The sequence below is a fragment of the Lonchura striata genome, chromosome 2, assembly GCF_046129695.1.
Source record: "Lonchura striata isolate bLonStr1 chromosome 2, bLonStr1.mat, whole genome shotgun sequence".
Taxonomy (NCBI): domain Eukaryota; kingdom Metazoa; phylum Chordata; class Aves; order Passeriformes; family Estrildidae; genus Lonchura; species Lonchura striata.
In genome coordinates, this window is record NC_134604.1 from 30,966,983 (window position 1) to 30,984,783 (window position 17,801).

The window sequence follows — 17,801 nt, forward strand, 5'->3', positions numbered from 1 at the left end:
CACGGCACCGGCAGCCCCCGGCCGGCAGCGCCGTCCCAGGGGCGCTCTGCCCGGCGGCGGGGACAAACCCATCCCCAGCCGAAGCCATCCATCCGCCTCCGTGCGGGATGGGCACCGCGGGCTCCCCGGCCGAGAGCAGCACCGCGCACGCAGGCAGCGCTGGGCTCGTCTCATCCCTCTGAACTAACTTTCCCGTTTCCGCAAAAATCACACAGGCACCGGAGGGGGTGGGGGGGTTATTGTTTCCAGCAAACACTCCTCACCCCTACGAGCCACCCGCACCCCCGTCCCGCTGGGACCCCGCCGCTCCCCAGCATCTCCAGCGGCCGGGCCGGCATCCCGCGCCCCCGCCGCGGGCAGCCCCCGGCACCCCCGCCCGGCCGCCCCGCTCCTGCCGCCCCCCCTCTGCCGGGGCCGGGAACCGCCCGCGGGTCCCCGCCGCCCCTCGCCCCCCGGCTCTCACCCACGCGTCCCTGGGCCGGGCCGGATGGGGCCGAGTGCCGGGGGAGCGGCGGAGGTAGGGCAGGACACGGCCCCAGCTCCTGCCAGCGGAAACGGGAGGAGGGGCTCGGACCGGCGCTACCGAGCGGGGAGGAGCTGGGGGCGCTGCCCAGGGGAGGCTCCAGCCCCGCGGAGGAGGGAAGGGAAGGATGGAGGGGGGATCCCTCGCCCCATCCGCTCCGCCGGAGCCCCTTTGGCAGAGCTCTGCCTGCAGCCCGCCCCGCTCCCTCTGCCGCCCGCGGTACCCTCCGAGAAACCCCCGGGGTGGGCGCCAGGAGCATCCCCCGGCGCACGCTCCCGGGGATGCACCGCCCGCCCGCCTCAGCTGCCGCTGCCCCGAGGGACCCGCGGCGGGACGTCCCGTCCGGGCTCGGGCAGGCAGGGGTGGTGCCCGCCGGCGGCCCGGAGTGCAGCGCTGACCGCTGCTGCCAGCGGCAAACCCGGGCTCAGGACGATGCTCGCTGGTCCGAAGCCCACCACGACTTCCAGTATGTTGCTATGGCTTCTAGCACAGGGGGAGAGCGTGTCTGAGTGCTCCTCTGAGCTTTCTGCCGTCGCAGTAGGAGTTGTAGACAGGTGTGTGTCTGTCTCCTCTTCTAGGTAACAAGTGATAAGACTAGAGGACATAGCATCAAACTCTGCCAGGTGAGCTTTTGATTGGATGTTAGGAAATAATTCTTCACTGAAAGGGTGTTCAAACATTGGAACAGGTTGCTCAGGGAAGTGGTGGAGTCACGATTCATGTAAGTATTCAAAAAATGAGTATATATGGTGCTTACAGCCTTGTTTTAGTGGTGGACACAGCAGTCCTGGGTTTATGGCTGGACTCTTGGACATCTTTTCCAATCTTAATGATTCTTATCTGTGAGACAGGGCCATAAGGGAGATCTTCTGATCACATAGAAAGTCCCCACCTGCCTTCCTCTGGGTGTCAGTGAAGTGCAACAAAAACTGAATGAAGTCAATTTCAAACACTCTCTTGGGCAGAAGACTCTCTCAAGTTGTCCCAACAGAGCTGGGGAAGATTTTGCCATGGACCACTAAGTGAAGTGTTATGTGCGTGGGAAACAACCTAGAACTGGGGCGGAGATGCCTACAGAGGTAAAGCAGTGCAGTTATAGACATGGGGCTCCTGAGAGAAATTGTGTTTTACAGTGTATGAAGAGCAACTCAAGGCTTTACCATAAATGTTTTTGCAGAAGAAAGATCTGTTTCACATCCCGAAGTCCCCGGTGTATTCTAATTTCCTTTGCTGGTACTGTTACTGCTGTCACACTTTTCAGTTCAAGGGGATGTCCACATCAAACATATTCTCTTGTACCTTCCATCATGTCCTAAGTGGATTTTTATAAACTGCTCAGTTCAACAGACTCTAAGCATCCTGGTGGAAGTGCTGCCAGCAACACACCTGTCCTTTGCTGCATGTTTGTTTCTCTCCCTACCAGAAGAGAAGCATGTGCAGCAGCTCTCTGTTCATCATTTATTTACATGCAGAAGTACACAAACATTGCTGTGTGTTTACCTTAAAGCAAGCAATGAAAGAAATATATCATGCAATGCACCAAGAGATAGAGATCTGTGGAGAGAACTTCTTTGGTTCCAGGCTCCAAGAAGGGTCCCTCTCCTGGATACTGTAGCTATAATGCAGAAAATCCCATTAGACCTGAGGACTGGAGGATCTTCATTCCAGAATTTATGCCAATCTTTAGTAACTGAAACTTTGGAAATAAATAACAACTTCCTGAAAGACAACCAGCACAGGAAGTCAGCAGACAATGAGAAAACATTTGACTCTTTTGGTAGTGGTGTTATTGTTGGCTGGGAATGAAAGCAGCTTTATACCCAGGTATATGGGATTTCTATAGCTCAAGTCAAAGTGAAAAGTCAATATGTGATATCAAATAATCATTTGGTGTCTACCTTGGAAAAATGGTAAAAAGTGCACAGGAAAAAAACCCATATATGGGAGCTTTGTATGAACCTGATCGTTTAGGGAAGAGTTTGAAGATCACTGTGAAACTGAGGATTGGAGTGGCTGATACTGTAGATACACTTTGTACCAAGGAAACTGCATTTATCTGCAGGTCTCTTCTCAATTATGCCATTAAGTTTAGGAAAGTAGTCTGTTGGATATATGTTTCAGCTTCAATTAGCTGTCTTCTACATGCAACTGAATCTTAATGTGGGGGCACTCTGATGATGTCCATACAGTGAGGAACAGAAGGAGCTATACCTCATCAGCATCTTCTCACAGGCAACCAGCAACAGGATGAGAAGCCACAGTCTTAAGCTGCACCAGGGTAAGTTTAGGCTAGGCATTAGAAAAATTATTTTCACAAAAAGAGTGGTTAAGCATTGGAGTGGGCTGCTCAGGGTAGAGTCACCGTTCCTGGAGATGTTAAAAAAAACGGATGTGGCACTTAGTGCTGTGGTTTAGTTGATAAGGTGGTATTAGGTCATAGGTTGAACTTGACAATCTCAATGGTCTTTTCCAACCTCATTAATTCTGTGATTCTGTGTACCCGAATCCATGGCATCTGACCAACAAACCTGAAGGCTACATGCAGCTTTTGAGACTAAGTTTGAGTAAGAAAGGGATGCTTTCTAGTGTAATTCACAGGATGGACCTCCTCTACTGTAATAGCAAGTCTGTGGTTTTGGTCCCAGCCACCAATTTCAGATAAAATAATAACATGACAAAAAGCTAAGTGCTGTGGGGAAATTAAGGAGTTTGGAAATCAAAGTTTTGCTTCTTTTTTTTTGACAGAAAGAGATCATCCATCTAGACTTTTAAACTTTGCTTATATTAATGTTCTTTCCATCATTATTGCTGTATTTTGCACCTGAAGGAGATAAGGGGGGGTGCTTTTCTTGAAAGATGCTGTATTAGTTTTCCTCAGAATAGGCACCAGTATTTTCATGGCTCATTTATGAGGCCAAAATTTATAGCCTCTTGAATGAGAGGAGTCAAGATTTGAAGTCTTGACTAATTGCTGAACTAGCATGTTAAATGCAGGCAACCATGGCTTCCAGTGTAGTGATCTGGATCTGGTGTCCAAGAGGTTTGGGACTGTACCATGCACCACGGTCTGTGAGGTTACAGACAGAGCTGTGGTCACCCTAAGCTTCTGGCTAGCCTTCCCTCAGAGAGTAGCCCTGATCTTGCCATTTCATTACAAGCATGCAAGTTGTCTGCTGCCTTCCTGCTTGGTTTTGATGTAGACTCTGCTTGCAAGATTGGTGAAACAGCATAACCCCCTGGCAGCTTCTTGAAGGCTCAGCGTGTGTACTTCCTGCCCCTTCTACAGCTCTAGAGCAAGCTTAAGAGTGTTCTCACCTGTCTGAATTAGTTCTTATTCTTTGCCAAAACCACACAAGATCACTCCTTCATCTGGTCCAAGATGTCAAGGAAGCAAGACAAAAATGAGCTGGGTAATGACAAAAAAAAAAAAACTGGGAAACCATTGCACCAAAGGCTAAAGCATGTGTGTAATACTCAAGGAAATAATGATCCTTGGGTCTAGATATTGAAGTAGAAAAATATTTAAATTCAATCCCTACCTTTGTCTCTAGGCCTACCTACATGTTTTCTTTGTTGGCAATGTCAGCTTTAGAAGTTCCCACCCCCTCACCACGGATACATGAATGAATTCAAATGAACTTGTCTTACCTGAAGTGTTCCTTTTTGCTTTGAAGTGCAGATGAAGGGAGGGCTCTTGACTTGCTCATTCTGTGTGGCTCAGACCCATGGCCTGTCTTATCTCAGAAGATTATCAGTAAATGGAATCATTTTAGTAATTCAGTTTGACGTGATTCCACAAGCAGATGGAGCTGCACAAATTAGGGCTGATAAAATGAAGCATGTACATTAGAAAAAAAAGGGAATCAGTTAAATGGAAACTTTTAAGTGCTGTGTTATAAAGAAAACATGGATATTTAGATCTCTGTTTTGTCATTTTACCTTCTAAAGTCTCAGTGTTGTGGCTGTAAAGTGACATGGGGAATCAGCTTTTAATGTTTCATCCTTTGATTTTACAGCAAGTTCTTACAGGTTAAGTTAATAATTCTGGTATTTCTGCCCCAACAGAAATTAAACTTGTAAGACACCCTGATATCCCCTCATTTGTTGTCAGTTCTTTCGAGTTCAATTTAGCCTTTCCTCTTGAAACTAGGCTATCTCTTTTTTTTACATAGGCTGCTATTTTGTGTTTGTTTTGCTTTATTTTTAGCAAAATTGCAGCTGGCTCTTAGTTCGATGCACTGTCTGGTTTCTTCTGGTGGAATTCCAAGAAAGGAAGCCTTGGGGACAGAGAGCTACAGTCCTTCCAGTCTTTGAAGTATTTTTGCATGGATCTCACCCATTCTGCAAAGGGACAGAAGCCTTTCAGTCCAGATCAAAATTTCCAGTACTTCTTTTGCCTCTTAGCTTTACTAATCTTCTTCATCTCTTGGCCTAAATAAAAGTGAGCTCTCCCAGACACACAGATTTTCTTTTCCTTTCTCCACTGAGTTTCAAAGGCAGGTAGATATCTCCTGCTGACCCTGGTTATTGACACCAGCAAGCTATGAACTCCAAGAACAAGCACAGAAAAGAATACTGTCAGAGAAGAATCTTGCACTGGTATTAAGTTGAAAATAAACCCTGCATAAGTGTTCCAAAATCAACTGTGCAAAAATTTCTTCTGTTCCCTAGCTTGTTGGTTCATGTTTACTGCCTTGATTGCATCTTAAATCTTTGCTTAATGTGGTTTTATTCATAATCAGCTAATGGACTAAGTGGACGTTTGGGACTCATCTTCTTCAGGGACTGACTTCCATACAGTTTGCTGTTGTGGTGTAACCTGTAAGTGAACACATGCAAGGCACCAAGCTCATGTTTGCAGGAGAATACTAATACACATCATAAGGAATTTTCCATTGCTGGGGACTTTCTCCCCCCTTTCTCAGCACAGGCTTCATTTCAAAACGTTGTCTGCATTGGCCAAAATTACTTTTCCCAAGGGTCAGTCTTTTTTCTTATTAGCAAGGTTTTATTTGATTTGTTGCCTGCTCCACACATGGTTCAGAAATCAGGAAGGAAGTTGCACAGGGCTGAAACAGGCAGGTGCATGCATCAGCAATGGACTGTAGACAGTTGGTGCCGTTCATACCTATGTGGCCAGCTGGAGGGGCTGCCTGGTTTGCAGACATGTAGCTAATTCAGTCCTGGGTGGCTTGGTCACCTGGCTGGGACTAGCAGTAACCACCCAATGGATGGGCGAGGGCAGCCTGTGCTTGCATGGATTTTTCATGTGTAGCATAGAACAGCAGGTATTTCAAGATGCTTTCTTTTCTAGGTGTGCTTGGCTCATGTTTCTCCAAGCTTGATTGATTCTGGTTACCAGCCATGCAGAGCTTAAAGAAAGCTATTGGCATCTGTGTGTTTGGAAGTCTGTTCTTGAAGGTATTTCCTTGTATTGGAGAGAGCAGGCAGAGCAGGAACTTGGTGCAGATTTTGCTTAAAAGGTGCAAGCAAATTTTCTGTTCTTGACCATCCACTTTTGGCTCCTGCCCAAGGTCCTTAAATGTAGCCTATGAGAATGCAGCATCTGCAAGATTGGGGGGTGGGGGGAATATATGCAGCACTTTTCCCATAACAGGAAAAAAGCTATCCTTCTCCAGCTTTGACTTCATGGCATCATCTTTGCTATCCTCCTTACCCTTATCCTTTCCTTCCCATTCTTCAAAGCACAGGGTCCACCTGGTGAAGACTCATCCCTGTCAGGGACCTCCCACAAGCAAATGGCAACCCACACTTTTACAGTTACAACAGATCAACTGGCATGCAGTTGCTTAATGAGGAAGTTAATTAGTCCCCCTTCCACATTAAATTGATTGTCTAAGCCACACGACTCTGCCTGGCCACCCAATAAATTTTCTGTTCAACAGCTGCCAGAACATCATGCAAACCACCTCTTCCCTCAGAGCAACATGAATGGCTGCATCTTTCCCTCACATCAGCAGCATTGTGGGAACCAAGATTATTGCCTCTCAGCGACTCCTCTCTGAATAGACAACCTCAGTTTACAAGTAAAGCAAAGAGGCTGTGTTTGATTGCCTTGGAAACACAGAAAGTTAAGCTGTTTTCACTCTTCTCTCTCATTCTTTTGCTTCAGTTTGCTCACCAAACGACATCCTGTGAAATACTTGTGCATCTCACTGTCTGCAACTAACAGGTGGAATAATTTGACCTCAGTAAACAATTATTGTGCGGGTGCACAAGAGCACAGACTGGCTCACTGAGCATTGGTAGCTGTGCGGGGAGAACAGAAGCAAAAGCAGCAAGAATTATTTCAGCCTGTAAAGTCATCAGACCTGATACATAAAGGAAATCTACTGGGCAAGACAACATGATTTAACATACCCAGTTTTCTAAGCATAATTTTATTTAAAACACAAAGGAAAGATTGGTCTCTCACTATCATGCATGGAAGAGAGGGAATAAGAAACAAGCCTCTAACAGAACAAGGCTGAATGAGTCTCTGACTGCACAACTGCTGATGTGGCCAGGCATCTGTGCAGGATATATGTGCAACCTCTACAAACAGGCACATGACTGTGTATGTCTGACATCTATATAAATAAATGTATGGGAACCAGGTTTGTGCACGTGTTGGCTTTCAAATGAATGCATATGAGTGCACACACTCAGACCAGGTGTAGTATGAGCATTTTTAACCTGTTCATATGTGATAAGAGTTGTGGAAGCTGCTGCCATTGCCACTGCCCCAGCTATATGCTCAGGTGTATATGTTCCTTTTACGTGTGTGATCACACTCTGGGTGTGCACTGTGGGAAATGCTTTTCACAGGACGCTGATTGTGGTGAGACCCTAAAGCAGTCATTTGCCTGTTTCCATGACTCCAAGTCTTTTTCCCATTTGCACAAACCTGGATATGGAAACTTCACTCTGTCAATCACAAACCAGCTCAGAGGTAGTTTTCTGAAAATACACAATATCTGCAGTTTATTTTTCAGTTTGGTTTGGGGAGGGGCAGGGGTTGTTCAAGCACAGACTTTTTTCTTAGACATGCATTCCATGGACAACTCAGGGCAGAGAGTCTCTAGTCCTTCACCAGCCGATAGATGTGATGTTGGGCACCGTGGTCACTAGTTGATACTTCAAAAACATATGCTATGCACAGCAAGGTCTCCTGTGTGTCCCTGTTTGTCACAACCTAGACAGAAAAGGAGAAGAAACTGAAATGGCAACTGCTATTTCTATGCTTACATGTTCCAACACATTTAACATAAAGCAGAAAGTCAGTAATCGACAAAGAACAGAGAAGTGCAAGATTGATACGCAGCTTGGCCCACAAACCAAAGCACTTTTGCATCCTGAGAACTACAATGCAGTGAAGAGACAGGGAGATGATGAAAAGTCCACCGTGAGGAAAAGTCCACTGTGACCAAGCAGTGATCACATCAGAGGAAGCAGATTCTCTAGTTCCCACCTCTGGTGTTGCAGAGGGAAAGTGTTTCACATAAAAAAAGCTCTTTTTGCTCTGTTTGTTTGGTATAGAGGGCCCCCCTCCTGTGGCACACACACTCCTGTTCACACATATATTAATATATCACAACCACAAAGAGCTGTTTTCCTTCTTCTCCTCTTGCTTGTCAATGGTAGACATAGAACATGAGGATTAAAGAGTATAACTGCTTTTACAGGAGACTTACAGATTTGACTCCATTACACCTCCCATTCCATACACTGTAGATGTTGGGAGAAGGATGGCTGCTACACTCATGCATTCTTACAGAAGCTCCCTTTTTCCAATGTTTTTTCTATGGCCCCTCAGGACCCTTTAGCATCTCTACAAGATGACGGCAACATGGTGAAGGAGCAGTGTTGTCCTAGTTTCTGCAGCATGCACTAGGTGGCAGAGACAAGATAAATATTGCTCTCAGAACTCCTAGCTCAGCTTCCCTCTCTCTATCACTGCACAACTTTGCAAATTCTTGTCACCTGAGTTTGTGCCATAGCTAAAGTTATCTCCTGCTGGAGGAGACAGATTTTTATCAGCAGCAGCACAAACTCAACTGCAGAAGAAAACCATTCCAGCTGGAGGCTTGAACTGTACCAAAGCCCAATTGTTCTTGTGAAAACAGAGAAAAAATAGCTGTTTTCAAACTTTCTTATTAATTTTAGCAGTCTGATTTTGGTCTATTCTGTTTTCTTTTCTTACTTCATAAGTGGATTTGCAGTTGAAGTCCTTCTGCAGGATGTGGTGAGTTAATACACATCCAGGTGTGCTAAGGCACTGGGCCCTTTTCTGAAAAATGGGTTGTCTGAAATCTTTGAGTTCTAGATCCAGAGAAATGTGCAAAGCAAGATAAGTGATGCTTGTGGGATATGGGGTATCTAAGCTCATAAAAGGGTTTAGGAAAAAATATAATTAGACTCGCCTCAAAGGTGCTAGTGGGGACTGAGGACTACCAACATGCCTTACATTAGGCATTTTTCAGCTCCACAGTGGGGAGTGGGACATGCTCAGGCTGCTGCTCAGGGAGCAGCACTTTCATCTTGCACAGTACTGCAAAGGTAGTACCTGCCAGTACCCATATGGGACATGCCATCAGTGTCAGAAGATAAGGGAAGGACATGAGATTAATCAAAACAAAGCCCCTGAGGAAGTATAACCCTGTGACAGCTTTTTTCTTAGAATTTATAGGAAATTAGGAAATTCCTGACTGAGGAATGAAACATGCAGAAGGCAGCTACAATGTTCTCCAGTATGGATTACAGCACACAGGTCTTCCAACTCTCTGTCTCTGTCCCTCTCATGCTTTTACTCATCTAAAAGAACCCTCAGCATTTACACTCCTAATTTCTTCCAGATGTTTAAGATCTTAATATAAGCATGAAAGAGTAAACTTAATGCCCTGTGATGTATATTATTAAACTTGTGTTTTATAGCTGATGTGTCTGAGCCACAGAGCAGTGAAATGAGTTGCCTGCAGTTATCCAAGATCTTCAGAGAATGGAATGAAAACCTCTTTGATTTCCAGTCTTTCATACAGCCACCAGCATCTCTTCTACTTACCCAGCCTCACATTCTCTAGGCAAAGATCTATGATGCCTCTTACAGAGGTGAACACAGAATTCAGTCCATTAGAACAATCCACCTTTTAAGCTGTCTGCCCTCTTCCCAAATTTAGGCTGCATCTGAGCCTGGAAAGATGTTGTGAGTATAACAAAACTAGAAATGGAAATCTAATTGCTGTAGCCTTGTAATTCTGACCTATCTAGAGGTTGCAGTGATTCAGAAGGTGTCACAGAACTTCCCCACATCCCCCTTTCCTTTGCATGTCTCTGTACAGGTCCCAGATGGTCCTGAGGAAACTACTTTCTTTCTCCCCTAATATTGTCAGTGAAGAACTCTTCCCACAGAAAAATTCCATAGCAACTCAAAAGTGCCCTTGTGAGTTTTTTACCTTGTAAAAAGGGCCAGGGCACAGAAAGGACCTCAATATTTGTGAAATAGTGGAATGAGCATTTTCTTCACTGACTTTTTCATCCTTCCTTTGTCCTTTCACCCCTCCTTTGTCTCTCTGCCTCATGAGCTCTTCCTTTTTTTTTTATTTCTTTCTTACCCAGGTCTCTCAAATCCTTTTGCTGCTCCTCTGCATGAGTTACTATCTCTAGAGCTCCATAAATGGTCTTGAAGTGCAATACACATGAAAGACAGAAAGTTCAATTAGATGCTGAGCTATAAAAGGAAATCTGCTTTGGCTCTCAACAGTGAACTCCTGCATGGTGCTTACATGTTTTGCCAAGTTGCAATGGAAACAGCTGAAATTCCTACCTGTAAGATAGTGAAGTTCTCCAGCACACTGTTCATCATGTACTTCTCGGGAAGGTGCTTGAGTTTATGGATGAAGTTGATCATGTATTCGCAGAGAGGGGAGCGGTGGATGCGGTAGGAATAGTGTCCGTTTTCATAGCGTGCATACTCTGTCTGCAAGGCAAAACACAAAAAGGGCACATGGGGCTATGCTGGCATACCAGTGACACTATCACAAAAAAAGGACTTGGAACAGAAAAATTACAGTGGCACTGTAATTTTATGAACAGTGGCCACAGTGCTTTGCACCAAGGTCAGTCCCCTTGAGTCCTCCAATTTCTTTGACTTGATTTCTTGTTTTCTTTAGAATGGTGGTACTGTGCAAGATGAAAGTGCTGCTCCCTGAGCAGCAAAGCCTTAAAGCACTGTGAAAGATAACTAAGAGTAACAGACCATTTGGCACCGACACTATAGTCTGCATCTCTACTGGAAAAATACTAGGTGTGAATAAACTGCAAAAGTTAGTAACTATTGTTTTAGCAAGACCAGGGAGTAATGATAGTAATACTATGCTTGGGATGCTTTATAGTTAAAAAAGACTAAAGCCTTCTGGTACCTGTGTGAGAGAACATAGAATTTATGTCCCCCGCATAGGAAAGAGTCTGGCCAATGAGAGACAGAAGGATTTTTTTTCTCACATTCACACCTTAGCTCCTGTATATTTTATCTGCCTTTAAGGAGAAACTGAGGCCATATTCTGTGATATCACACCAGACCCTTAAATTCCTGTAACCTTCTTTCACCCCAGAAGCTTGGTCTTCTTTCATGTGCACCATAACACCTTCCTTTTAACCCCTCTATCCCTTTGCAAATACTTAACCCAACTTCATGCATGTTATGACTATCCTGTGACTGGAGATGGGTTTTGGGGAAGGATGCACCTTGAACTGGTATGAGAACAATTGTTGCTCTGCACACAGATGCTTCTGCATCCTAAGGTTACTTGAGAAACAGGGCAGCAGGAGACATGTCAAAGCAGCTCTCTTAACAGCTGAATGTGGAATCAAACAGAATTTCTTCAATGCCTGTTCTGTGCATAACCAGTTATTTGCAGTTGCTCAAGCTGTAAGTGTATAAACTCTAAGTCTAATAAAACTGTAAGACTATAGTCTGTAAATTATTACAGTCAAATGCTCTGTTTAAAAATACTGGTGAGAGTTAGGTGTTGCTTATATGTTTTCACATTTCTGGACAATAAAACACATCTATGTTCCCTAGCTTTCCTTTGCTTCCCCAAAAACCCCAGAAAATTGGCAGAACTAAGAGCTGTATGTATTTACACCTCCTCAGAAACTGAGATTTAAGGAAATTGTAGCAAACACTAGCAGATCTTCAGTGAAATCCTAAGACAAGCATTTTTCAGGCTGAGTGATCTTATATCTATGGCATCCATCTCCCTGACAAGAAGCATGAGATATATTTTTTCCTTGAGATACAAAGGCAGGATGCAAATACTTGAAGTGACAAAACAGCAGCTAGAGGGAACTTTTCATCCAGGTGTCTGCTCCTTACCTCTACTTTCTCTACCACCTGCTTTCCAAAGGAACACACTTTGGTGGAACAGGTAATGACCATGTTTTCTGGGCTCTCATACTGGCTGGAAACACCATAGAAAGATCTGGATTCATCTTCAATATTGGTATTCAAATCAGCCTGCCAAGAAAAAAAACAAAAACAAAAACAAACAAACAAACAAAAAAACCAAACAAAAAAAAAAATCAGATGGTTATCAATAGATGGTTGTGGTGTTTTCTCACCATTACCTCCCCAGCTCCTTAAGCAGACCAATATATGGGAGCAAGCGAGAGAAATCTGAAGAGTGTTAAATAAAATCCTATTTCCATTTCAGAAAATGGTGTGGATTTGCATACACATTGAGGAAATCTGGTGGAATATCCTCCTAACATGAAAAACAGTTCGGAGGTACTCAAAAGCATGTGGAGAGCAGACTGCAGAGACAGAGCAGTGCAACAGACAGGCTGGCTGACTCACCAAGGAAGGAAAATAATGGCAAAGCAACAGTAATAAAATTTTTCCACCCTAAGAACATAGGTAAGGGAAAAGAGACAGCAGAGAAAAGGAATGTGTGAGTACACACATATATCAGGCTCAGGTACTACAAATGTAAATAGACAGGATGCAACATAAGGAATGTAGGCTACTGATGGATCTAGCCGAGTTACACCTGAATTCAAACCCATCTCCAGTAGCAGGCACAGTTTTTAAATGTGGGTGCCTAAGGCTGGCCAACCGAAGTCTCCTGTTGGGACAGAACTCCTAAAAATCCTGGCTGTCTGAAGCTTCCACCAGGGGTCATTCCAACCGCAGTTATGAAACAAGTGGCTGTTCCCTTAAGCTCCTGTGTGGGAATGCCCAGCTCAGCTCTCTCCCCTTCAAAACTGAAAGGGCAGAGCTTCTCTGTGCTCCATAAGTCCCTGTGCTAATTCACATCACAAGGATCAGTTCCCATAGGCTGCTCAGAGCATTTTATTCTTCCAGCTGAGCTAAGAGAAGAGGAAAACTGAAGAAAATGTGTTCTTGCTACAGTGAACACAGTGTGACTTAAGACAGCATTAGATGCCATTCTAGCAGGGTTTTCCTAACAAATGTTTTTTGTTTGAGATCTAGGGCAGCACTAAGGACAAGCAATGTGGTAGAACTGGACCACCACAATAATGAATGCCCCTCTTTCTTTGCCATGCAAAATAACTGTCTCTTAAGGGCCATGAGATAATAAATACTGTTAGCTTAGTTGTCTTAAGGAGCAACTTCACAAAAGGTTTAGGTCAGTCTAGAAAGTGACAGTCAAGTTTTCTCCCCTTCTGTAGACACATGAGCTTGCTGCTGCCTTTGTGGCACAACAAAAGAAGAGGCACAAAGAATGCCTGTTTTCATAGCAACATATACTTGGGTTGGCTTGAGTCTCTTGAGGAACTGCACCTCAGAGTTGTAGTTTGATGATGCCAGGCTGGTCCTGACCCCAAGAGAGTCTCAATCTTCCAGAGCAGAATGCTTCCCCATTCCTGCTGTACTGACACACATCTCTGTAGCTGTATTACAACAGTCACTGAGGAATTGCTCAATTCTCAGTGGGATCAGTTCCCTGGCCGGATTCAGAAACACCTGTGTGCTGTCAAACAAAGAATGTGTTGGGAGAATGGGCGGCAACAGGGATAGCAGAAGGCAGGACAGCTTATTCTTATGGCTATGCTGAAGACCTCAGTATTAAATAACTGTAGTTATGCAGCTACTTTTGTTGTACCACGAATGTACCTGTATTAGAGAATAGCAGTATTACTCCATTCTGGTTTAAGTTTTTACTAAGTTACTGTAATACGGTACTTTAATACTGCAATACTCACTTCCATGTCAATGCCGTCAACTGTATTGTTTATTTCACCCACACTCCAACTTCCTAAATAAAGATTAACTTCTTCCCTTGTCCAGAGAGGAACTAGACTAGAAGTCCTTCACAATATTTTTCTGCTATTTCCCTTGGGAGTGATAAACACAATGTATGGACTTGATTCCATTCTTCCAAAAAAATTCTCTCACTGAGTCAAAAAGAACAAACGGTCAAGGCTACAGAAGCTTGGTCAGGCCACCGCTACATAAACACAGCAGAGGCACTCATTGCAGAACGAGACAAACATTTTCAGGGTCTCACTAGTAAAGTTAAGGTTACATTCTCCAAAACACTCACTGGTAAAATTAAAAAATAAATACATTCAATAAGAGGCAAAGCAGAAAAATGCTAGGTCCACTTCATGAGAAAAGCTTCACTAGCCCTAAGAAGCCACTCTAGGTGCATCCGCAGTTTGACAAACCTCCCATCAGAAGGCCAGACTAGAATTTCACAGCCAATTTACATCAAATTAATAAATATTAATGGCAAAACTGTGGTAATACTGTATGAATTAAGGAGCTGTCACCATTCATTGACACTATGTACAATCAGGTACCTGGAAGCCCTGTTGCAGTGGAGCAGCAGGATCATGTTGGAACTCCCTCACATTTACACTGCACATTTTACTCTAAAGCTTGTCCCATATTATGAGCTAGGACAGTCAGACGTGGAGTGATCAGTCACCAGGACCTGTGTACCCACCTCTTGTCATATTTGCAGGTCTCATAAACATACATACAGGGAATTTCAGCAACTCCTGGGAATGACAGTAGCAGTTTGCTGAGAGCTTCAGTTCATGTTTGCTGGAGAATGCAGCTACAGCACCCCAGACACTGCTGGCCATAGAGTTACAGCTTTTTCACTTATTTACAGCTGCTGATTCCCAACTTCTAAAGGAAGGCACTGGCCCCCATACCAGAGATTATTTAGCACACACATATCTGCTCCTGAACTATTGGCAACCTGGTTCATACACATGAACTGAAAATAGCAATGCTGTACATGAATACAAGACCAAGAAACAACTGAGGAGTGGAACTGCAATCTCTTAGCTTTCCCTGCTGTGGAGATTATTACCTCCTGAGGGGAGACAAGACAGAAAATTGAGGAAGAACACTGTAATCTGCCATAGCCAAATTAACTTCTGAATGTCAACTGGACACTGGGGTAATTAATGAAAGGATGCAGTTAAACTTCTCAGGATTGCATGACGACAAGACCATAATGACCAAAAGAGCTACTGCATTTAGCTTAATATCTAAAAACACTATGGCCTTCATGCCTAGATTCCTATGAGCTCCTCACAGCTCCTAGACCATCAGGACTACATTGCTTCTCTAAAGAAAACCTTGTGTCAAAGCACATCAGTCCTGGAGTGAGCACCCAAGGTGAGCATAGACAGGTCTGACTTGCTGTGTCTTACCGTGTCTAGTACATTCCACCCTGAAAAGATGCAAGGGAATAATATGATTCAAAGGAAATTCATCTACCCAGAACTCCATCAAGCAGGAGAGCTAATCTTCACTTTATAGTCTGGAAATGCGTATAATTTTTTAATATGTAACTGGATGTAACTAGAACCTAGGTGCCTCAACTCCTCTCTGGCAAATGCCCTAGTATGTCCAACAACAAGTGAGATGAGTCTTAAACACATTCCTTACCCCAACCTAGGCAGCAAAAGGAGACATAGGCAGGATTTAGGAAAGTCTCACTGAGGGGGCTGAGCTGCCTGGCCCTCCAGGCTCCTACTTGTCACTGCTAGAACAGGATGGGACTGCGGGGGCAGCAGCATTCAGGCTGTTGGGTGGTGTCCAGCATTCAAACAGCTGTTCTCAGTCTCTTTTACAGTCAAAGGTAGAAGATCAAATAAATGAGACATATTACAAGCTAAATCTGAGTTATGAGCCACCAAATGGAGCATACTACTTTATCTGAAAAAGTCAGAGTTCTTGCTTTCTGTCCCAGAAGTCCCAGATGCAAAAACCTGAGCACACTCTGGCATAGCAGAAATCTGATGTGCTCAACTTGCTGTGCAAGCTCTGCACAGATGACACACCTATCCATAGCTTGCCCGATGACTTCCAAACATGCTGAAACTACAGTCATTGAGGAATCTGTGATACAGCACATCCCAGACATTCATATACTGCATGCAAGAGTGAATCTGCCTGCTTGGGGGAAAACATCTACCATTTCCTCCTTCCCAGAGAAGCATGCAAAATGTTTTATTACATACAAGACAAAATTTCTAGATGGAAGAGAAGGGATTTTTTCTAGGAAGAGCATAGCCCTCTACAAGTTAATATGTTCCTCCCTCCCCTCCATCTCTGGAAAAGATTCTTTGGAAATTCCTCAGCAATTCAATTTTTCAATCTGCCTTTTGCTGCTATTAATTTCTACACTGTTGAATACTGTGGGGGACAACTTCATTGGAAGAAGTGCCATTGCTAGAGTCCCCTTACATAAGGCAGCAACTGGAGGTGGTGCTGGTGATGGCAGGTGAAATTAATGTGTGTAAAAAACATAAAATTCTCTGTTTCTAGCTGCTGTCTTGTTTGCTGCCTGAGGAATAACAAGAATAGAATGGATGTGGAGACCAAATTGCCATTCCTTGCTCTCCAGGCAGTGTCACGATTGAAAGCATGCAGTGGGCAAGGCAGGGTGCTGAGGGCAATTTGCACTGCTGCTGTTTTGGCTGGATTTACTTATGACAGGAGAGAAGCCAAGTGCAGGACAGCAGTTTCCAGCCCACCCCTTCAGCACTTTCCCACAAAAGTATATTCCATTTAGCTGAAAGAAGATGCTCAGTGATTTGACTGCCTACCACCAAGAAGAAATTACTACACATATTCTTCATAGGCAGGACAGGGCTCCCAAGAAATTCCTCTGATTCATGTCTCTGCAGATGGTTGCTTTGTGCAAAGTACTACCTGTCCTGAATTCTTAGTTTGCCATTTTTCTTCTGTCTTCCATGCAGAGTCTCACAACTTCTGGAAGCTCCAAGATGCAAGTGCACCATTTCCACTAATGTGCAAAGCCCTGAGAACGCCTCTTCCCCAAACTATTAATAACGATCCATATAGGAGGAGTACACAAGGAGAAGCAAGGAACAGGTGGCAGAGATAATATTAGCCTGGAAAAGAGCAGGGCTGCCATTGCCCATGTGTTGGGAGGCTGATGTCTCACATTCATTGTCGTGTGCTAGAATGCACTTGGAGCACAGAGTAATGTCACACAGATGTCAAACACAACTTGCCAACCCAAGTCCAAAAATGAGTTCATTGTACCAAATTCCCAATGCCAAAATCAAGGAAGAATTGCAAACACTGCAATACTCCTTATGTTTCAAACTCATTAATTTTGAGCTATTGTATAGATCATTTAAAGCACCTCTGAACAAACAGGAACATCTCTTTCTCAGTCATGCTAGATCCTCAGTCCCCCGTGAGGTCAGGAAACCTCAACCCTGGTGTTTAGAATTAGGCCTCTAGTACAAAACCAATCATCTGGTATACTCAATGGCATTACTGTAGCAATGGCAGGTTCATACCTCAGGTTCTTCAAGCCTAAAACTGCAGATACACAACCCAAACTTACTCATTCCTTGGTTTTTTAAAAGTCTTTGTCACCTGCAACCACAACTTCAACTCAGAACCTCTGAAAAATCAATTGTATCTTCATGTCTCAAAGCATCCCTTCAAGTATTTAATTATACTCACTGTTTTATCCTAATATGATGCTATAAATTCAAGAGCATAGTAATTCCTTTATCCAATACATCTTTGAACATCAACAGTATATTTGCATACTTGTCCAGAGCTATCAGGCAGCAAAATGAAAAAGCACTCTAGACTCTAGAACACACTGCTACAAAAGAAAATGCAGAGGGATATAAAAATTTCTGCTGAAATCTAGTTTTCTCCCTTTTTTAGTTTTAATCATGCTGTAATATTGCCACCAATAAAACCTGATGTTAACTCCAGATGGGATTCAACAATGCAAGGGTACCA

General features: G+C 44.0%; 2 protein-coding genes across 4 annotated transcripts in view; both read right to left on the reverse strand.

Annotated features, from left to right (window-relative positions):
* Positions 1–562, reverse strand: part of TSPAN9 (tetraspanin 9) — a 168,647-nt gene extending 168,085 nt beyond the window's left edge. The window contains exon 1 of one of the 3 annotated variants that reach the window (XM_021549170.3): positions 464–562. The gene's annotated coding sequence lies outside the window, so the exon portion shown is untranslated. The remainder of the gene's footprint in view (positions 1–463) is intronic. The other 2 variants (XM_021549172.3, XM_077781275.1) reach the window with 2 other exon arrangements.
* A 6,914-nt stretch (positions 563–7,476) lies between these two features.
* TEAD4 (TEA domain transcription factor 4) overlaps positions 7,477–17,801 on the reverse strand; it is a 36,626-nt gene continuing 26,301 nt past the window's right edge. The window contains exons 9-11 of the mRNA XM_021548976.3: positions 11,898–12,038; positions 10,347–10,499; positions 7,477–7,718 (exon numbers count right to left, since the gene is read on the reverse strand). Of these exons, the coding sequence (XP_021404651.1) occupies positions 7,605–7,718; positions 10,347–10,499; positions 11,898–12,038 (408 nt within the window). The 3' untranslated portion in view covers positions 7,477–7,604. The remainder of the gene's footprint in view (positions 7,719–10,346; positions 10,500–11,897; positions 12,039–17,801) is intronic.